The sequence below is a fragment of the Heteronotia binoei genome, chromosome 11 (assembly GCF_032191835.1).
Source record: "Heteronotia binoei isolate CCM8104 ecotype False Entrance Well chromosome 11, APGP_CSIRO_Hbin_v1, whole genome shotgun sequence".
NCBI classification, from domain to species: domain Eukaryota; kingdom Metazoa; phylum Chordata; class Lepidosauria; order Squamata; family Gekkonidae; genus Heteronotia; species Heteronotia binoei.
The window spans coordinates 30469898-30493427 of NC_083233.1; the positions used below are offsets into that span (position 1 = coordinate 30469898).

The following is a 23530-nucleotide window of genomic DNA, read 5'->3' on the forward strand; positions in this document are numbered from 1 at the left end:
ACCCTGTAAAAAGTCTGCCAAGAAAATGTTGTGATGTGATGTCACCCCATGGGTCAGTAACGACTTGGTGCTTGCACAGGGGACCACCTTTTCCTGTTTAATATAAACCTCACAGGTGAAAATGACCACATGTCCTCTGCCTGGTGCCCCTCTGCTCTACTCCCAATCACAGTGTGTGTTTGGGAGTAGAAGATGGAGTGGTTACTTATGGGGAAGCAAGGGCAGTTTCTTATGTGCTGAAAAGGCATCTTCTCACTGTTGCGTGGTGTGTGCAAAGAACAATGACAGGTATCCAGAAACTGAGTTAATCAACAGGGATCCCTAGGCTTAAATCTAGGACTGGAACAGTCAACATGGACACAGACTGAGTGGGTTCCACAACAGTTCCTATTAGCTATTGCTAACACAGCATATGCAACAATGCACTTCATGCATTGAGGGGTGGGGCTGTGGCTCAGTGGTAGAGCATCTGCTTGGCATATGGAAGGTTCCAGGATCAACCCCTGGCATTTGCAGTTAAAAAGGATGAGGCAGTAGGTGATGTGAAAGACCTCTGCCTGAGACCCTGGATGGCCACTGCCAGTCTGAGTGGACAGTACTGACCTTGATGGACCAATGGTCTGATTCAGTATAAGGAAGCTTCATGTATGTATTTCATACCTAGATCAATAACATATGGGCACACTATTGGATTTTTTTTTCCCTGGAACAGGGGCCCTAAGCTAATGCATGCAAGGTGGATCTAGGAGTTTGGAAGTCTTCAAGTATCATCTGCAGGTCTTTACAACCCTGTAAATAGGGAGGAGAGGCTACACAAAAAAAATTCTTTCAGATGGCCACCATCCTTCTTGGCTGTCCCTTCAAAGCTTGGATTCCAGAATCACTGGGGACAGAGGGCTCTTTGCCAGTCTGGAAGCGTAGCAAGTATTCACCCTGTGGAGCCTGCCCTCTTGATCTATGTGAGCCTCATGATGAATGCTCTAAAACTGCATGGAGACAGTTCCATGTTTTAAGCAATCTGTGCATAACAATCTGCAGCACAGAGCCTCTGATCCTGACCTTGAGAGAGTAAACTTTGCCTCCCAGGAAGTCTGTGCCAGAGATCAGACAATCCAACTGGTGACCCTGGGAACGTAAGCACCTCTCCATACCAGGCAGCCTTCATTCAGCTAGGTTTCAATCAGACATTTGGACATATGCTTGCAACTCTTTAGGTTCTTTCCCCCTGAAAGAAACTAAACCTATGAGAAATTGCATTCACAGTCACTCATCCTTTCCCTTGAGACTGCTGCCCCTTGTTGCATGCCTGGCTATGAAAATCTACAGGGAAATCTTAAGACATACACCCTTCTAAGCCCATCAACAAATGGATTTTACAGGGTATGATTCCATTTTGGATTGCACAGCTAGACAGCAAGCTCCTCAGGGCATAGATTCTAGAAAACTGCTGCCCATCACAGTGGATAATACAGAGCTGATGAATCAATAGTCTGACTTGGTGTAAAAGAGTTGTGTATGTTCTCAAGTGATTAATATATGCATACATGATCTCAGCATTACCTTAATCCTGGACAGTGGGGGTCACCTAACTGCTCTGGACTAATGTGCTCCTAGCTACAAATCTGCATCCGGCAGACTGCCCATCTGACATTAACCTGTCTCAAGTTTCCATACAGAACTGCATGAGGCATTTTCATCAAGTGTTCTTGGAATCCCACGACCCCTTTAAACCTTTCCAGTGACAGCAAGTGCATTGAAGTTATTTTTTTTCTTTGAAATCAGATTGTATGTATTGTAATGGGAGGGGGGGGGGAGACTGTCTCTTGTCATGTATGGTTGTTGAAGAAAAGCTAAATGGAGTACTTTTTTTGCATGAATTAAAAATCTGTGTGTTGTAGCTGCAGAAGCTAATGACAGAATAATCAATGCACATCTGTCAAGTTGTGTGCAAATAGAGAAGTGAGGGAAGCTTGCTCCCCCTTCTCTACTTCTGCTATGGTTTTTCTGCCAATCTGGGGAGAATAAGCAACATATAGAATCCCAATGGTTTTGCAACCAAAGCAGGGAGGGGGGGGTGCAGATGGACAGGTGCTGCTCTTAAGCTATTTAACATAATAAGCTTCCCGTCCTTCAGAGTAAAGGGACTAAAAAAATGTGCTGCTTTAAATCTAATGGAAGCTATCTTATTAAAAGTCTGTGTAATATAAAACAGTAGTAGCAGTATTTTTAAAAGAATATCATTAGTGTTAACTGTGCTTTATAGAGAAGCACAAGCAAGAAGTCAGGACAGTGCATGATCTAAATGTCTATAAGTTAGGCTGTACTTTGTTTAGTGTTGGTTCTCCAGGATCACGGGTGAATAATGATCTTCTCCAAAACCTGTTACTTGAGATCTTCCATATTGGAGATGCCAGGGGCCAAACCTGGGATTTTCTATAAACAGAGACATCTACTGCCTACTTTGAGTGCCAGCAACTCTACAAGGTTTCAGGTAGAGTCGCATCCCCCCAATAAACTAAGATCCATTGTGGATACCAGGGATTGGATCTGGGGTTTTCTGAAAGCCAAATATGTGCTCTCCAGTGAGTCACAGCTCTTTCAAATGAATATTTTGCATGTGTAGATGAGCCACTTGGGTCAACCTCTGATCACACACCACAGGATGTCACGTGTGGCATCACCTTAAATACAGGACTTATTTGCAGAGGCCTTTCATGCATTCGTGCTGCAGATCATTTATAACTGGCTAAGCAAGATGATGTGTCATCCAGATAAACCCAGAACCCAACATCAAAGAACATGGAAGGAGTGAGACATGATATTAAACACTCACATACGGATCTCTTATGGATATCAACAACATGATGGATATTATCAATTATGTAACATTTTGCCTTGGGGAAAAAATCAAAATTCAAGATTCCAGTTCACAATCCTGAAATCTGGACAAAATATTGTACATGAAAAATCAAAAGGGACCCTACACATTTATTTCAGGTAACCTCCTCCAGCTTTTATACATTTACCTGTTCATTTGTAATTGATCCAAAGGTCCTTTTGGGAGCTGTTTTTGGCTGTCATGTAAAAGAGAGAAAGAGAGAGAGAAAAATATTTCTTTAGATTCTTTACAATGAATCAGATATTTTAAAAATATCTCACAATCTCACTGGCTCAGTTTGGAACATCTAAGTCATTTTTCCCTCACTCCTAAACAGCCATGCTGAGGCATAAGTCTGGACTTTCAATATTCAGCAACATCCTACCGTAAGATTGACAGAACTTCAGTGTAATGAGCATTTGTATTGAGGGTGCTGGAGCGACTCGACATATTGATGTACAATATAACCTTGGAGAGTAATATATGCTGGACTAAACATGGACATCCAAACAGACAGACAATGGAACCACAGCTAGGGGACTGGTCTGATGGATCACACTTCCCCCCCCCACCCCTCACATTCAGTTCACTAATGCTTCTGGATTTAGTGTTATAAGTGATCAATTAACACAGAAGAAATCCAAAGAGTTTTAGTCATGTATAAACTGTTCATTGTAACAGTGTGCAAGTAGTTATGACAACACAAAACAGGAAAGGACAAGGCTCAGAGGAAAAGCAAACATTTAGGGTGTCAACGTTAATCTTTTCAGATAGTTCTTACATGTTATGTAAGACTTGATTGATAAGGTTGCCTTGATATGGATCTGTGCGATACTTTTTCATCTTGCAAAAAAAAATCCGTCTTTGATTGGTATGAACCTGGTTCATTTCTAGATTTGCATGCTCTTTCCCTTCCTACAGCAATTTGAGATTGAAGCCAAATTAAGGGTTGCTTATTTCCCTAGTTAAAAGTCTGTTTTACTGGGAAAGCAATTAACCTCAGTTTCTCAAGGTGACCAAATTTCGATGTCACAGCAGAGTTTGTTGAAGCCATTGATATGAACACAAGTTTTAGCCCTTTATGGACAATCTCTAGTATGTCTGCAGTGTGTGAACTGGGCCAACTTACTTCTCTTTTATTGTCCTGCTTTAATTGGCCTCAGCAGCTTTCATTTTGCATTGTTTTGTGGTTTTGAAATGTAATTCGAGGTTTTATTTTGATTCACAATAAACTTTTGCTAGCTACCTTGAAGTCCTCTTGTTGCAAACACAGGACAACAATACTTCCATTAAAAATTGGATAAAAATTGCTGCATTGACTTAAGAGAAGTGCAATTAAAACGGTCGGTTACATCAAGCACCACCTGGGGATTTAAGCTACCAGCTGATAAGTCAATAGAGTGTAATTGGTCTATCGAATCTGACGGACGATCAGAATTACTGAAGTAAGCGCAGCCCTAACACATTGGATTGCTTATTCAATTTTTAGTTGAAGAAACTGCGTAAAATACTGATAGCAGTATGTAGTGCAGAATATTGCTTTGACTATAAAAAGGAAATTACACAAGTTTATGATTTTGTTTTTTAAAAAATTCAATATTAAGTGCAGAGGTTTATATCCTGCAATGAATCTCACAAGTAGAGAAGTATCACAGCCTGGCAGAATTAGGCTTCAATGGTGTGAAGAAATGTTTTTTAAACACTGTAAGTTTGATGCTGAAGTTCTGAAACTGGTTTCTATCTATGGGCCAAACTCTCAGTTTTAAATTAGTCAATGGACCACACCATACACTTAAATTGCGCACATAAAACAAGTAAAACCCAAGAAAGCCAGAAGGCCTCCCGATTCTCAATTGGAACAGGCTTGAGCCTGTGCTAAATGGGGACAGTTCCATTAGGGCTATATCTAACAGTCAAGAACCAAAAGGGTTAGTAGTGAACCAATATAGGACCAATTGCCTAAAACTATATATGACATCTAAATATTAACAAAAATACATGTATTTTTTATCAAATGGTTAAAAACATTTATGGGCCCAACTGTAGCCTCATTACAGCATAAAAATGTGATGTATACACAAAAGGGAACTATTGTGGCCCAATGTCTTTTGGCGCAAATAGGCCTTCTTCAATGGTCAAACAATCTCTACTGAAAGGCTCATGATACAACAGTAAATACAATACACAAAAAATAAACATGTTGATATATGACTGAGAAAGGAGTTTAAAAATCAAGAATAGTTTATGCAATGCAAATGAATGTTTGTGAGTATAGAATTTTGCCTCCTTGGGCGTTTTCGCACTCACCTTCAGCCAGCGCGACCCCCCTCTTCACCGCGCAGGATCTGCGCGGATTTCGCACTAAACGCCGCGGAGCAGCCAGAAGAGCCGGAAACTCTCGGCGCTTTTGTGGCGCAAACGGAAACCGCCAAAAAGCAGTTTCCGTTTGCGCTGCTTTTGCGCCGGGAGTTTCCGGCTCTTCCGGCTGCTCCGCGGCGTTTAGTGCGAAATCCGCGCAGATCCTGTGCGGTGAAGAAGGGGGTCGCGCCAGCTGAAGGTGAGTGCGAAAACGCCCCTTGAGACTAGCCTTGTGCCTTAGTCAACTGCATACATGCTGAGTGATGTTTCTTGTTGTATGCCTTCCAATATTAGTCCAGAGAGTACAGACACAGACTACTGATCAGAGCCAATGCACCACAGTACATTGTCTAAGTGTTTAATGTACCTAGGGTGGCTAGGTCCCCTCTGTCACAATGCGGGGAATTGAGGGGGCATTCCAGGTGTGGGTCCAAAACAATGATATCACTCGGAAGGGACATCATCATGCCAGCAACCTTGGAGGTGATGCTCTGGTTTTGGGGCAAAACTCTACAGGCTTTTTGGTGTCAAAAAGATAGAGTTTGCCCCAAAACCAGAGCATCACTGTCAATGCCCCCAGCATGATGATGTCAAGTGACATCATCATGTCAGTTTCCCCCGCTGGCCCTGTGGCCAGCAGCTTGCTGAAGCCCCCCAGAGCAGGGAAACCCCTGCCAGGACCTGCAGGCTGGCAACCCTAAATGTATCATAGGAAGTGTGCAGGGTTATATCTAACAGTCTCATAAGTCTACAATCCAATCCACACTTAACTTGGGAATACATACCATTGAATACAGTGGAACTTTACCCCCAACAAGCATGCAAAGGATCAGGCCATTAAAGTTCTATGCACCAATCCACTGACTGTGTACACAGTGGTTCTAGAGCATAAAGAGGTCCTCTGCAAGCCTATGAAATGATCTCCCATGTGATAATGCATGATGCTTAAAGTTGCTAACCCTCAGGTGGGGACTGGAGATCTCCTGGGATTACAATTGATGTCCAGCTGACAGAGATCAGTTCACATGGAGATAATGGCTGATTTGGAGTTTGGTCCCTTTAGCATCGTATCCTACTTGGGTCCCTCCCCTCTCTAAACCCCATTTTTCTCAGGTTTTATCTCTAAACATCCAGGTATTTCCCAAATGGCAGTTAGCAACCCTAATTCACAAATAGTATCTCCATGTATGAAGCACAGCAGAAGCAGGGGATTTTTGTGACTATGAGGGCACATCCATGCTTCAAGGCAAGAAAACGCTGCAAGACAAGATGATGCTAGGAAAGACCTGTAATTAGAGCTGCCAAGAGCTATTCAGGATCACTGTACACTTAGACATGATACCTTTACTCTGACACAAACCAACCATCATATGACTTAATATTAGCATCACCATTTTTATTGTATTCATACTCTGCCTTTCTTCTGTCATGGAACTCACAGAGATGCCTTAAGGTCCCCCCCCCCCAGAAAGTTTCCCATCCCGCCCCACATCTTCTTAGCTTCTGTCAGATTGCTGCAGTCCATGCCCTTTCCACCAACAATACTCCAGTACCCAAGGAAAAGGTGCTAGTTGGTTCCCTTAATGCATACCTTACATGATTGCTATCCCATTTCTCATATTTACATTTTACTCTTCTTTCAAAGGAGCTCAGGGCAATGTACACAGTGCTGTTTTATTACCCCTATGTGAAGTAGGCCAGGGTGAAAGAGAGTAACAAGTCACACAAATTATCCCTTGCCTTTATCTCAGAGGCTGCCGGACTTCGAGCCACACCCCAATAGTGACCTTGCCCAGTTCTCCAAGCTTCCAGAGCCCTCTGAACTTTGTCCCCTTAACAATCCAACTTCACTGACAGTCAACATTCATTCATTCACTTATTAATTTATTTCTGCCCCACTACTCTCTCAACACCTGAGGAAGGGTGGCTTACATCAAAGTAAAATATAATTAAACAATCATACAAGCAAGGAGGAAGAGAAATATATCACACAATTTAAAACCAGCTATATAAATCTCCAATTGAACATGGCTGCATCTAACAACCCAATAGTGATCCAGTGGAAACAATTCAAGAATCAGAAGACATGTGTGATGATTAATGAAAATCCTGTTGGAAGAGCTCTGTCTTGTAAATCCTATGGAAGCCAACAGAGTCCCACAGGGCACATGTATCCTCTGACAGAGGATTCCACCAGAACAAGGCCACCACAGAGAAGGCCCTTGCCCTGGTAGAGGAGAGGAAAGCCACTCAAGGGGCAGGTGCCACCAAAAGATTGTGTGATGAAGAACACAGGCACCATGGGGGATTGTGGCAGGAGATGTGGTCCTTCAGATATAATGGCCCCAGATGTTTTGGGCTCTATTATGTTATAGAAGTGATTTTTCTACCCTTCCATTGGCTCCCCCCCCCCCATTGGCAAGGAAGTTGCACCAGTACAACTAAAGCACCTGGCACACTATTGAAAACCCATGAGTTTGTTTGTTTGTTTTTAATCTTGTAAAACAAGGGTAGTCCCAGTGGGTTAAATGTTGCCTAGATTCTAAACACTTGTAAGAATAAAGAGGTAGAAAACACCAGGAACATTTTGAACATGCATTCAGGCTACTTGTACGCCAGCATTCCATCCTAGTGTCAAACAGTATAGGTAACACAGAGGAATATTAAAAATCTGATAGCAAAGACTCCTAAAACAATACTTATAGCAGCTATACTTTCAAATGATTTTTTTTTGCTTTTTATTTTCTTATCAAGCCAAGGGAGTGAAATCTGCACCACCACCCCCAATTCAGAATTAGCACAGTGAATGTAAAATGTGCGATTTGTAAAGCACTAGTAAGCGACTGCTGGGAACAGATTAAATGCAAGCCCATTCCAAACTAGAGTAGCGTGAATGTGGCAACGGTAATAAAGGATGCAGGTTCTCCGTCTGCTGTCATTTATCCAGTGTGTAATTCAGATTTTCATGCATTCTGAAAGATGAGGCCACATTATCCTGCTTTCCAACTTAAAGCAGTACAGTCTCCTGCTTTGCTGGCTATAAAAAAGGTGGGCAACTTGGCTCTCAATCGAGAAATACTAATTGAGCATTGGTAGCACACATTGGATGTTGATTAACACATGAATGTTTATACTGAGTGCACTGCTTCTGTCATGAGAAGTTGTGGAGCTTCTGTTGCAGATGGGGGATCCCTTCCAAGAAGCCTTCCAGCCCCACTACGGATGTCACACACATCCCTAATTTAGCCAATACTCCTGGAGCTTATGGTAGGCCCTGTACTAAGAGCCCTGTAAGCTCTTGGAGGATTGGCTACATCAGGGGTGTGTGGCCTAATATGCAAAGGAGTTCCTGCTACAAAAAAGCCCTGCATGACATCATCAGGACTCCTGACACTCTAGAAACTCTATGGTAATTGAGCATGTACAGGTAATGCAACAGAGTTTCTAAAGTGCTAGCTGATGCACTGATGTCACATGTGAGTTCTCTTAAGGATCCTCATTCTTTGACCCTACCATATGGCTAAATACAGGGTTGCCAACTCCAGGTTGGGAAATTCCTAAAGATATGTGGGTGGAGCCTGTGAAGGGAGGGAACCTCAGCAGGATAGGACACCACAGCATCCACCATCCAAAGTAGCCGTTTTCTCCCAAGGGAACTGGATTCTGTAACCTACTAGATTGAGCAGTGTTTCAACCAAAACATTTAACTTCATTTCTAGTCTGCTTTCCTCACCAAAACTGAAAGTGTATTACAAAATTAATAACAAACAGCAGCAAAAGGAACAGCAACAACAAAAACAGTTCAATCAAACATCAAGGAGTTCCAGTGAACAGTGCAGTGAGAGTAGGAATACAGAATTGGGAAGTAGAAGAAGAAGAATTGCAGATTTATACCCCGCCGTTCTCTCTGAATTAGAGACTCAGAGTGGCTAACAATCTCCTTTATCTTCTCCCCCCACAACAGACACCCTGTGAGGTGAGTGGGGCTGAGAAGGCTCTTACAGCAGCTGCTTTTTCAAGGACAACCTCTGCGATGGCTATGGCTAGCCGAAGGCCATTCCAACAGGTGCAAGTGGAGGAGTGGGGAATCAAACCCGGTTCTCCCAGATAAGAGTCCACGCACTTAACCACTACACCAAACTGGCTCTCCAGTAGCTCATCCTTCCCATCTGCTTTGATTTCTTTTCAAAAACTTATTATTTTTGTCCCACTTGTTAGTGAAAGTCACCAGTCATGATCAATTTAATTTTCTCAGCTTTCTTTATAGTATAAATGTTTCCAGATTTTGCAGTGAAACTATGCCATTCAGCCGCAGAATATAACCTTTTTTTTAAGGACATTTCCTTGGTTTCTTTGGGATTATGTAGAAGTTTATTTAAATGCAATGGCTTGAGTTTAGGGAAGTGGGAGCGAGATGGAGAGCAAATAAACATTAAAACAACCTTAAATTGTTTAAAGATTTTCCACGCTGTATCTCCCATGAAACCAAGCAATGTGTAATTACATAGCATATGTTTATATTTTGCATGCAGTGTTTTGGTTCTCCTATTTTGAACTCTCTGGCTTTTATGTATATGTAAAACACTTAAAGATACTTGAATTTCATATAAAAGCAATTTTAGCACTCTTTCATTTCTGGAAAAGTTGATATTGTCAGCTCTTTAATAAGTTGTAAAGTGCTAAGAATCTGTCTATTAATTGTTCCTGGTCACTGCTGGAACCTGCTTTTTTGTGCTGCCTGCAGTACTTCCTGGGCAAAGAGGCCGCCTTATCCACACTACAGACTCAAACTAGTTTAGCAGCTGTCTTCCCAGGAACCATAAAAAACTGCATTTTTGTGAAAGGCAGGCTGTGTGTGTGTGGGGGGGGGAGGTTTAGGGATCACTAAGATAGAATTCACACCCTATTAAGTAGTCACAACAGCTGAAGTAACATATACCTGATCTGCATTAAAAGTACTATTAAAAGGTCTGTAGCTACATTGGGGGGGGGGGGACAGGGGCCAAGCCCCACCACTTCAACATGAAGGGCAGGGTCCTGGCCCCACTACTTACTGCTAACAGGCACAGAGGAAAGTGGCTGCCACTTGTCCCTCTGCCCACCCTGCGCTGTGACTTGGCTTCCCTCCCTTGCTCCCTCCACTTGTGGGTGATGAGCCGGCGAGCAACTGGTGCAGTGGGGACCACCTTTCAGCGCTGAGACTTGACCAGGGCCACCAAACTGGGCTCCCCCTGGCCTCCCTAAATGAAAATGTGCCCCACTAAACATGAAATCCTGGCCACAGCCCTGACTATTAAGGACTAGAAACTTGATGGCAAGGAGAGCATTTGCACCAACCATGGCAATGCATAGTGTAATTTTAAGCAGAGTTATACCCCCCTTTAAATCTTTTGAAACCCATGGGCTTAGAAGAATGTAACTCTGCTTATTTAACAAATGCAGTCGTTTTTGAGCTCCCCTTTTATCACTGGTGTGCAAAACAGGAAAAGTAATATTAAAATGTGTCTGGTTCAATAAAACAATGGCTTCTAGGATTAGGGGACAGATTTAAGCTTCCATCGCCAACCTCTCCCCCCAATTCATGTCAAGCACTGAGACCCCTTAGAAAATAAGAAAGCCTCCCTCTTCCCATTTGGGGCTTGGAATTTGGAGAGGCTGCCTTAGCACTGAGCAGGTACGTGAGAAGGCAGTGAACCTATTTCCTATTGTCCCAGGAAGGAAGAAGGAAGGGGACATTCAAACAAAATAAGGAGAGTGATGAACAGAATTGCCAGCTCTGAGTCGGGAGATAGTTGGTGATTTGGGGATGGAGCCTGGAGAGGGCAGTGTTTAGGGGAGAGAAGGGACCAAACCATAGTACAATGTCCAAACTCTCAAAAAAGCCATGTTCTCTAGGGTGATTGATCTGTGTAGTTTAGAGAGAATAAAAGCAGGAGATCTCCAGGCCCTGTCCTGATGCTGGCAACCTTAGAAGGTGCTCCATCTGAAGCTTGGTCAGACAGACAATGCCTCAGCCCACAAACATCTTTCCTTGTGGAAGTGGGGGCTGGTCTTTGTGCTACCATCCCCTTTTGATGGTGTCCACTTCCATTCCATGACTGTTTTGTGTCTGAGAAAGCTGAATAGCTTACAATGTGGGCTAGTCAAGCGCACCAGAAAGCCCTGGTGCCCTTGTGAAGACTCTCCATGCAATTTGGAAATATGGGACATGAGCTCCAACAATGCCTACAGTGCCATTTAATTGTACTGCAAATTAATGAGTTTGTGAAAACACATCTCCCTGTAAATCTGACTTAACTTGGTAACCCATAATATATTTGGAGGCTGGTTTGTTTTCTCACTCTGTTCTGGACAGGAATGGTGGACTTTTTCTAAAAAAAAAAAGGAAAAAAGAAATGTAGATGGAAAAATTAAGAAAGAAATTGTTCTCTCCATCACACGCAATTAGATAAATTGAGAGACTTTTACGCAAACCATACTGAACAGGAGACTGATTCTGTACATGAAGGACAGATCCGGGAATCAGTTATGACTGCACTTTGCTCTAAATACGCCAGTTTCTCTGCAGCCTGAAGGAAAAATCAGCTGTCCCAGAAAAAAAAAAATCACTCTTTCCCCTCAGTTGTACAGTGCTGTCACGAGGGGGTGGGGGTAAGGATATTTGCTTTGGCGTACTAGACAGGTTCCACAGCCATAGGGCTGATGCCCAGTGAAGAAAAGATGTGTGAAAATTATGACTTCTCATGTAGAATTTTCTGGAACAGCACTGAATTGCTGCAACATGGAGAGTAGAAAAGGTCATGGGGACTGGCATATAACATAGGCAATATATCAGTGGGATTCAGAGAACAGAATGTTTGAGTTGGGATTCTGTTAATTGTGATATCATTCTGGTTACCCTGGGTTGGGATTTATTACAAAGTTTCTCCATGGCATTTATTACAAAGTTTCTGAGGGAACTGTCTTGCATACCACATTCTAGGACATCTATGAAAGGCCACAAGGTCAGATTATCAGAGGATGCAGAATTATCAAGTCGTGGATGATCACCTGACCAAAACATTGTGTTAAATCATACACATAGCACTATCAATGATCAAAATGAATCAAGATCAAAGGGTTTTACTTGTGCTTTCAAACATATATGGCTTCTCTGAATATGTATTGATGTATTGCTGTTTCACTGAATTTATGTTTTATTTTACATGAATGCTGGATATGTCTTGTTTTGAACTCATTACATGCTAGCCCTACCCTCCCTCCAAGGAGCTCAGTGCTGTACATGTTCCCCTCCATTCCTCCATTTTATCCTTACAATTAGGTGGGATCTGAGGATCCCCTGGAATTACAGCTCATCTTCAGATTATTAAAATCAGTTTATCTACAGACTACACAGTTCCCTGCAGAAAATGGATGCTTTGGAGGATGGACTCTATGGCACTGTAACCCCACTGAGGTCCCTGTCCTCCCCAGGCTCCACCCCCAAATCTCCAACTTGAAGCTGATAGGCCTATCCTTCCACCCCCTGAAAGTGACTAAGGGGACATAAGAACATAAGAGAAACCATGTTGAATCAGGACAATGGCCCATCCAGTCCAACACTCTGTGTCACACAGTGGCCAAAAAAAGGCACCATCAGGAGGTCCACCAGTGGGGCCAGGACACCAGAAGCCTTCCATTGCCCCCCCCCCACCCCAAGCACCAAGAATACAAAGCATCACTGCCCCAGACAGAGAGTTCCATCAATATGCTGTGGCTAATAGCCACTGATGGACCTCTGCTCCATATGTTTACCCTGTGAGGTGGGTTAGAGTGAGACTGAATGGCTACCTGTGGTCACATAGTGAGCTTTATGACAGGAAGGCTGTACTTGAGAGCATTTGGTGTAGCGGTTCAATGAACTCTAATCTGAGAGAACTGGGTTTGATTCCTCACTCCTCCACATGCACCTTGGGTCAGTCACAAGTTCTCAGCAGAGCTGTTCTCTCGAAAGCAATTCTCTGAGAGCTCTCTCAATCCCACCTACTTCACAGGTGCCTGTTGTGGGGAGAGGAAGAGAAAGGAAACTGTAAGACACTCAAAGACTCCGAGAAGGGTGAAGTATAAATCCAATCTCTTCTTCTTTTCTTCTTCTAATTGGGTCTGCCAAGTTCGAGTCTGACACTCGGAATGACTCCACCATTTTAGCTTTGATTTTGATCTGACCTTCACACCAGTCAACTAAATCCATGCGGGGGGGGGGGTGTGGCATCGGCGTGCATGGTGGCAGACGTGTAAAACTTGGCTCTCTTCCCAACCGTCCTGTTTTCCTCAAATAAACAAAAAGCTCCACCTGAAAATCGCTCTGTGGAATGGGCAAATCGCATGCTCATCGCTCCAGGTCAGTGACAGTCAACTCAAACAAAAATATTTGAAATCATGTTCTTTACCGGTGAAAGCTGCTCTCGCATCTCGCTTAAAAATCAAAATGGCGAACAGCACCAAAAGTGCCTCAGGCTGATTCAAGACACAATCTCATCTTCTGGATGTCTGAAGGCTGTCCCGAAGCAAAAGGAGCCTCGGACATCCAGTTTACGGTAGCCATTTTTTTTTACTACTTAGGGATATGCGCATAACTGCATAACCACATGTTTTAACCTATGCGCATGCGCGCATGATGTGCTCATGTGCATAAAAGTGGAGGGGGGGAACTGTATGGTGCCGTCATGTGGACGGCAGAAGACGGTTTCATCACAGAGTGATTCGAAATGCAGTATGGCAGTCTGATCGATAGTATCTGGAACAAAGATATTTGGAACAGAACCGGGTCAGTTTAACACGGACTCAACACACTGTGTGAGCAGGGCCTATGTGTGGTTTTATTCTTCCATCCCCTATTTATATACATGCACTCTCTCTCACAATTCCATGGGATAATTGTCTCCAAACATTAATTACACCTTCTAAACCATCAGACTTGCCTAATGTTTATTGTCATGGCAAGGACATTTTATCCATTGCTATTAATTTTACCAAACAGTCAATCTTCAGAAATGGAAGTTTGCTTTTTTTTTCCTGTGGAAAAATAAAACTCTGATTTTGTTCCAGGGAAATGTTCTCCCCCATAAATTTCCTGTCTTCTTCAGCAGCAAATGGAAAGCTGGGGGTGGGGGGTGGGGAAGAGGGAATGTTGATACAAATTAGCCTTTAACAAGAAGCATGAAATCAAACTATAAACCTTGGGAGACAACACTGAGAAAATTGTAGTCCAATTGCAATATGTAAGTGTGTGTATATATACAGTCAGATTCTTTTTGTAACATTTTAAAAGAAAATAAGCAAAATGCAAAACGAAGCTTCCAATTTGTAAATGCAAAACATTGTGGGATATCACACACTAATAGTTGTGTAAGCATCATGGTAAACCTCTGAATTTTAAAACCCTCTGCAAAAATCAATCCAACAAACAAACAAAGGAAATCATATGCCGAAAATCCTTTTCTCAGAGAATAATTTCAAGTAAGGAAAATGAGAAAAAATGCATTTATTTAGGAAGGAATCATCTTGCTCTTGACATATTCCTTGGAAGGTGCCACTCGGCTGCCTACTGGAAGATAATAAATAACAACGCTTCAAAAGTTATAAATCTGATAACATTGCCCAGAAGAAGCGCCAAGTTACCAGTAAGTGCTAAAAATACTTCAAAATGAGATTGAATTCTAAAAACTGATTAAATAAAGGCTGTTTACTGTTGTGATCACAGAATACTGGGGACATGGGAGGGGGACTTATTTCCTTTACATTTCAAGTACCTGACTCATAGAAAATTGGCTCTTTCTTCCTGAGGTTCATCTTGCTAAAAAAGCAGCCTGTAGTTTTAAATGTTTAAGGGGGAACGAATGCCAGAGGTGCTGGCAAATCTGTAGACCGCGGTGCTGAACCCCTTCCTCTACAGACTTTCAGCACCTTGTCCTTGATAAGAGTGTGAGGCCTCAACTTCAAGGTGGAATTGTCCATCTTTCTTTCTTTCTTTCTTTCTTTCTTTCTTTCTTTCTTTCTTTCTTTCTTTCTTTCTTTCTTTCTTTCTTTCTTTCTTTCTTTCTTTCCCTTCCTTCCTTCCTTCCTTCCTTCCTTCCTTCCTTCCTTCCTTCCTTCCTTCCTTCCTTCTCTCTCTTTCTTTTGCGCAATATTATTCAGGGAGAGAATGGGAAGGGGCTTTAATCTTTTTATCTTCTGCTGTTTTCTAGTTGGAAAAAAAAAAAAAAAGCTATTCTTGAGCCGCTTTTACTCCTGCTACCGAGAAGCATACAAATACCTGCATTTTTCCCCTGCGGAGGTGAAAGCAGATCAAGGATGTTTCTACCAGGGTAGGGTAGTGAGAGAGGAAAAGGTTAAATCTCTCCCTATTCATACATACAGACAGGTGGTGAGGGGTAACAGCTCCAGATTGGGAAATTCCTAGATATTTGAGGGTGAAACCTGGGAAGTACAGGAGCAGGGGAAAGGAGGGACTTCAGTAAGGTGTAATCTCATAAAGTTTACCTTCTGAAGCAGCCATTTTCTTCAGGGAAACTGATCTGAAGACCAGCTGTAATTCTGAGATCTCTAGGTCTTTCCTTGAGGCTGACAAGACTACAAGCCTTCCCCTTCTTTTAGACACCTCTAGATTGCCCCTCTCTGTAGGAGTTTTATGCCATCTTAAATTGCATAGTAACTATGTTATTGATCTTATTTGTTCTTTATTGATTTTGTCTAACTTTGTGTTGCATTTTAGAAGGTTTTAAATTGTATATATATAAATTGCTGTCACCTGCTCTAAGCCAGTTTTGGGAAAAGTGGATTATAAATCAAATGAAATAAAAGAAAGAAATACAAGGGGTACAAACTTGTTTGCACCAGCTGTATGAGAACTGGATTGAGTTGGAGGCATAACTAAAAAACAAACTGTAAACCATTTTAGTTCCTAGTGAGAAGAAAAGTAGGATATATAAATAAATAAATGCACTATTCTCCTCTTGGTCTGCAAATGGGAAAAAAAAAACAGGAACAGAATTGGAATGTATACCTGAACAATTCAACTTGGAGATCTGTGTTCAAATCCCTGCTTAACAGGGAAGCTCATGGATAATCCTGGGTCATTGACCTCTCAAGGCTGAACACAACATGGTGGATTATCCAGCCCTCTTTCCTCCCATAGTATTAAACTTTAAGATAATGGTGGAACTCTGACTGTTTCTTTCAATGGCTATCAGGAAGAGACGTTTATTTTATTTGCTTCATTAGTAGCCTGCCTTTCTCCCCAAAAGGGACCCCAAAGCAACTTGTATCATTTCCCTCTCCTCTGTTTTATGGGATAAGTTTTTAACTACTTCTTTTTTAAAAAAATGTGAATTGCTATCAATATAGCAGTATAACATTACAGTCACATGTCAATTACCAACAAAATCCCCAAAGCCCTTCTAGGTGGCATGGGAGTGGGCAAAGATGACACCATGGGGGTATGAAGCAAGGGAAACAGTGGTGATTTGAAAGGGAGCAGAAAATATACATACTTTCCCATCCACATATCATCCACCTGGCTTTGCTTCAATCTTTCAAAGACATACCACTTCTGCTTCTTCTTTTAAAAGATCACTGCAAAGCCAGGGAAAAGTGCACATTTTGCCTTCACAGCTAAGCTGGACCAAACACCTAGTGCCAAAGCAACTTTAAACTGCTAGATGTTTTCAAGTTACAATAGCATTGCAAAGAAATTCTAAGTAAGTCCTAGCTTTAATGTCCAAATTGTTAACATGTTCATTTCTACAATGCAGATCTTGGGGAAATCTGCATTTAAAAAAAGAAAGAAGCTGTTCTAACGATTGTGAAAACAAGCATTTGACTTTCCAAACTGAGCAATCTCAGATTTTTTTTAATGGCCATCATAAGTGTAGCTGGGGAATACTATTTGTGTACAACTGGCAACCCAGTCAGTTCAATAGGACACAAATGAGTATCCCCACATAGGATGAGATATACATTAGATGTGTATCTGTGTGGGGAAAGCATTCAGAACATTTCTTGTACCTGTGAAACTCGCTTGCCGCAGGGTATGGGGAGCAGACCACACATTCTCTGTGTGTGGAACTTGCAGTCTGCATTGGTCTATTTAAAGTCCAACATTCCTGATCAAGAAACAAGAGCCTATTTCTCTCTCTCTCCAACAGAAGCACCTGGATGATTTGTAGTGACAATACATGAGATTATTGTCACCCTTGTTCATCCACTTCTTCTTTCATCTGCTTATAACCTTCACTGTGTGTCATGTTGATTTAAGTCGCAATCCTAGGACAAGACTCCTGTCTTCATTTGTGAAGAGTGGTTTTCACATGCTCAGGGGGCAAAAATGAAGTAAAACAGTCTTTTTTTCACAGCTCCATTCACCCTCTCCTCCTTTTTCAAATGCTAATAGACATATAAGGAGGAAACTACAGACATTTCCAAAAGTCAGAACAATTTATTACATATAACCAGCACCAGAATTGTATCCTCCCCACAAGAGAAAGGCATCTCCTTCAATCATCATACCTCCCTGCCTCCATTTCAGAAGATGTCTCCTAAATAGACATTGGCCAAGCAGTCCCCGTTATGCCTGGACCTCTCCCTCCCTCTAAGGACCAACTGTCCTCTGTCCAAGGTCCACTGACTTACACCTCTAGCCACAAGGTTGGGTACAGTTGAGTGGAATACTGGTTCGTTTTGCTCATCCTTCTACTTGGATCTGTGTTCTCTGGACAGGTAATATAGTCCCATAGCATGTTAGTAGCAGCCAAAGTGGTAATTGCCAAGGTCTGGAAGCAACCATCCCCTCTATCTCAATATGCCTGGTGGATGAAATTGTGGGACTACTTTGTCCTAGACAAATTGACACATGACCTAGACTTCAACCTAGATGGACTAATTCTTCATTTTTGTAAAGAAGTGGCGTCCGTTTATTGAGAAAGCCCTTACTGTCAGTGCAAATCCCAACGATCTCTATCATTCAATATTTATATCATGCCAATTACTACTATAGCTTAACATCTCTTCTTGTATTGCCTGGCCAACCCTTTATTTTTATTTTATTTTTTTTTTGCTTTCCTTCTAAGTACTGACCCATATGCTATACCACCACATTACTTCATACCGACTTGTTTTTATTTATCATAGTAATTGCTTTTTCAAATTAATAAAAGTTTTTGAAAGTTAAATATATGGTTCCATAGAATAAGTTCCTTTTTGTCTCTATAAGCTACTACCTTTATTTTCTGAGTTTGTATGTGTATTTAGAGTGCTCTTCAACTGATAAGTTTTTGTTTTTATTTATTTAATTTTTATTAATAAAATAATTTCACTACTTAAGGCCTGGCTCATTTGAGAGTTCTACTGAGGGGGAAATCCTTCAAAACATAGGTGGAGATCCTGCTTGTTACCCCCTCTTGTTTGTCTGAGTCTCCTAGTTCTTTCCCCCAACAAACTCAGGAGATCCTCACAACCCCTTAGGGTAACACTGTGGTAAGGAAGACATATTTATACCTCTTTTTCATGAACTTAGTGGGGGGGGGGCACACCTGATTTTAGTATCGGTGATGCTGATACAGGCTGATTCTACAGATTGCTGAATATTATGTGATCATTGCACTATAGCAATTGTTTGCAACTGAACTGGCTCTTCCAGGCAGGACAATCCAGTTGCAAATGGTTTTTTATAGCACAATGATAAAACACCATCCAGTGGTGTGTAGATGCAGTCCGAATTAGCAAAGAACAAGCTTATAATAGGAATTTTCACACATATAATGCTCATTTTTATTATGCCCTTACCTCTAACTCTGTTTGTAAATTAATAATGAGAAGCATTTTGAATTGATGTCCTGCTTTCCAGCTTGCACAGTTGGTATTCACCAGCCCAGGCAGTCAAGGTCAGGCTGCAGGTAGAACATGCTCAGAGCATATTTTAACCCTTTGTTTTTTGATACTGGGTGTATTGGTCTCAAGTTGCTTTTTTTTCCCAAGGAAAAGGCAAAGTGACAGAACAACAGCTCTATCTGCTGTCAAGCAATGCAATCTTCACCAGTGCAGAGCTTGCACAATTTTAGGCAACTCCCTGCCTCTATACAGCAATTCCCAAGTGACACTGTGAAAACACATGCGCCAAAATGCTACACACTCATTTAAAATTCTTAAAGTAAATGTCACCACCTCCACTCCCAATTCACAGAGGATGCCTGGAATTAGTAGCTAAAACACTACTGGAGCAGAATTTACCTACTGTGCCGGGGGGAACAATTCACCTCACTTCTCTGCAGATCAAGTATATGTAGCATAGATCCCTTCCATTCAATTGGGAAGATTAGCTTAAATTATAGGTTTTTTCCCGCTATGTTACCTGCTAATAGACAATTCATACATTCAGATTACTTTTCTTCAAAAATCTGGGTCTGAATTCTGTTGGCTGCTCAGCTACCATCCCCATATGTTGACTGAGTGTCAGTAGATTTGCCACATTCCTGGATGGCCAGCAGACAACTGAGTAATTGTGCAACAGTTACACAATTACTACAGGACAAACAGACCTGTTGCATCCAGTGAGCACTTTATTCAAATGGTTACCTTAAAAAAATCATACACGCACACACACAAAATCAACCTGTCGCTCAGCAAATATGCACATTTCAGTGCAGGAATTGATTAAATATGCAAAAATCTGCTTCAGAGAAAAGCAAGGCTTCTGTGGAGAAGGGGGGGGGAATGTCATCTTTGCGTTTAGACAATTGATGAGAAGCCTTCATCTTAGAAGAAGTATCCCTTCCTGTGCAAAATAGAACAACATATTCTTTAAGATGGCATTTATCTTCTGCATTGTTTTTTTTTAATAACTGGACATCTTATTAGTCAAAATGCTTTTAATTGAATAATTTAGCCAAAGACTCAACTCACCATTCCAGCTCTAACAGAGAGAGGGGGGCAGAGAGAGATTCCCTGGCTTTGTTCTTCTTAAAACCAGACCGATTTCGCACTCACCTTATGCCGCCCTCACGTTAGTCTTCTCAGCACGGCTTTCTTCCAATTTCCCACTATCTGCCCCGGGGCTGCAGCAAGGATCAGCGTTTTCACACAGCAAACAGAAACCACTAAAAACCAGTTTCTGTTTGCTGTGCAAAAACGTCAATCCTTGCTGCAGCCCCAGAGCAGATAGTGGGAAATTGGAAGAAAGCCGTGCTGAGAAGATGAACATGAGAGCGGAGTAAGGTGAGTGTGAAATCGGTCCCACTGTAGGAAAGAAAGGTGGCCTTCTGGAGGGGTAGCAATATGGCTGCACTGACCTTGATAATTTTAGCATTGATTAACCCACATCTGTCTTGATGTCAGAGCACCACCAATCCAAGGTTTTAGAATTATGCATAAGAAATTATTTCACATCTCCAAGGCATATGGACATTTGGAGGAGCCATCATGGAAGAGAAAAGCGCCAAGGAAACAATTTGTTATTATGCCAATCAACTAAAAAAAAGCAAAAGAAAAAAAAAAGATTTATCTGCTGAAGGAGATGCATGGCTGCTGTAATTTAAAGGGAAAGACATGCACAACCAATCAGATTTGCCAAATGATATTAATTAACAAAGATAAGAGTCTCAAACAAGCTTCTCATCCCTGAGAAGCTCAGCAATTAACTGGGCCACTTTCCCTAATGGGGTTACACACGCATCAACACTGAAGTGAAGCATCCTATACCTACAGGCATTAATTCTGGGCAGCCGTGAAGAACCAGGCCTGGTTTTAACTAGATAGCGTTGCCAGTTTGCTTTGAAATGCTCAAGACTGTCACACTTCCATTAACTGGCCTGTGATTAGTTTAACATGTATTGCAGATTCAAACAGTTGGGGGGGGGGCAGATCTTATAAAACACTGCAGGGTAACGAGAAAGGGATTGATCCAGCCATCTTTTACACTCAATATCACCCAATTATGCTCCAGACTACAGTCCCCTCCCACACAGTTTTTGTTCATACGGGTTCCAAGAGGCCCAGGATAGCCCTTCTTGGTTGGGGAAATTCCTCCCCTTTTCACCAACAGAAAAGCTGGCTGGATCTAATGTAGAGTTACAATTTTCCACCTAAGTTTGGTGTACAACGATGGGGTGGTGGAATTGGTTGGGAAATGGCTCTACTAACAAAGTTCCCCACACAAACTTGCACTGAAGTACATTTGCTACAATCCACATTACATGAAGTCACTTGAGCCTAATAACTTTGAGAAAGTCAGGCTAAGAGAACGGACAGATGCCTGGAAGTATCACTGCTCAGTTCCTTTGAATCCCTTCTAAAATCCACCCTTACTACTGAGTCTTGAGTGTACTTTGCTTCAAAAAGCTTACACACATATTTTATTCACTTTATTTGTATTCTGCCTTTCTCCCCAAAGGGGACCCAAAGTGGCTTACATCATTTTTCTCGCCTCCATTTTATTCTCATAACAGCCCTATGAGGTAGGTTAGGCTGATAGTGTGTAACTGGCCCAAAGTTACCCAGTGAATTTCTACAGCACAAGTGGGATCTGAAACCTGGATTTCCCTTAGAGTTTCAAGCCCCTGGGTCCCAGTGGGAGATCCCTTGGTTTTTTTTTTTTTGGGGGGGGGGGTTTGGGGGGGTCTTCCTTGCCATGGACCAGCTGGCTGGTAGGGAAAACCCCTCCCCTAAACTGGGACATTGCATGGAGGATACTCTGGTTTTGAGGCAAACTCTATGATTTAAGCCCACCCTCAGAATGCCCCCAAATCCCCCTGCTGGATGAGCGAGGGGACCTGGCAACCCTTATTTCCTAGATTCTTGTCTTACATTTCAACCACTGCACCACTATATAACTGGAACAAAAGCACGTTGTTCCTTGTTTATCCTTAATATTCAGCTCCTTCTACTGCCTTCCTTATCTCCCTGGTCTCAGTTTTTATATTGAAAGCTCCCTTGGGCAAAACCTTGTATTTTAGCAGTGGATGAAGGGTCACTGACATTGATGACAATAGTCTTCTATGATGCTGCACAGGAAAATCTTACCAAGATCTTTGAAAAAGGATGAACTAAAATTGCATCTGAGAGATCCATGCATCAGAAAGAACAGCAGAATTTAGCTCACCACCCTTCCTGAATCGCACTGAACACTTTTGCAGTTAATCCTATCTCTGCCCAGCAGACAGTAGAATCAGGCTGAACGATTCCAAAAACCACACTGAAGAATGCAGAATGGACATGCACATTTCCACTCTAGCTTGGTTTAGGTTTCTAAAATAATAAAACATTCAATTCACAGGGTCCATATTCAGCATTATAATGTTGCATGGAAGAACTCCCTTGGGAAAGCACTGAAAAAGTGGGAGGGATTTTCAATGGGGATTATATCTAACAATGTAAATTGTGTGTGTGGGGGGGGGTGAGAACTCTCTTGAGTGAACAAGCAAGTGTTGGGGTGGAGAAAGGTAGCAATGACAGAAGAAGAAGAAAAAGACAGCAGATTTATACTCCACCAGTCTCTCTGAATCAGATTCTCAAAACTACTTACAATCTCCTTCATCTTCTTCCTCCACAACAAATACCCTGTGAGGTAGGTGGGGCTGAGAGAGCTCTCCCAGAAGCTGCCCTTTCAAGGACAACTCCTACAACCCAAGGCCATTCCAGCAGCTGCAAGTGGAGGAGTGGGGAATCAAACCCGATTCTCCCAGGTAAGAGACACACACTTAACCACTACACCAAACTGGCTCTCAGAAGGCATTATGAGGCTGAGCAATTTGTTTTTGGGTTTTTTTCCCCCTTTCCAATTTAAACTCAGTGTGCATTTGGAGAGGCTGGTCTCATCTCTTGCCACTCACTAAAGCAATATTTGATGATATCCCTTCTAATGGTACCCCGTTACTGTGGATATCCAGCCTAGTTCACACATTGCATGGTGGGAGGGGACCACTTCATGTGAGATTTGCCCAATTAGCCAGTACTTTCAAAGAGTCTATTAATGACTGGAATCCACTGCCACAGGTTGCCATGATGGCCACTAGTTTATATGACTTTTTTAAAAATAAAAAAATAGATTAGTCTGTTTCATTAAGGCCACATCTGTCAATAGCTATTAGCCACTAGACTAAATGGAACCTCTGTGTGCAGGAGCAATAACCCTCTGAATTAGGGTAACAAAAAAAAACATTGGCCTTCAAGCCCAGCTTGTATTCCTGTGTAGAGGAAAACACTGCCCTGAATGGACTGTTGGTCCAGTCCAGCACATCTGCTCTTACGTCTCTCTAGTCAGGC

At 42.1% G+C, this 23530-nt stretch overlaps 1 protein-coding gene across 3 annotated transcripts in view; it reads right to left on the reverse strand.

The window, feature by feature from the left end:
- Positions 1–23530, reverse strand: part of LOC132578874 (protocadherin-11 X-linked-like) — a 1063113-nt gene that overhangs the window by 836746 nt on the left and 202837 nt on the right. For all 3 annotated transcript variants that reach the window (XM_060248968.1, XM_060248967.1, XM_060248969.1), the window contains one exon: positions 3027–3074. In XM_060248968.1, coding sequence (XP_060104951.1) covers positions 3027–3074 — 48 coding nt within the window. The remainder of the gene's footprint in view (positions 1–3026; positions 3075–23530) is intronic.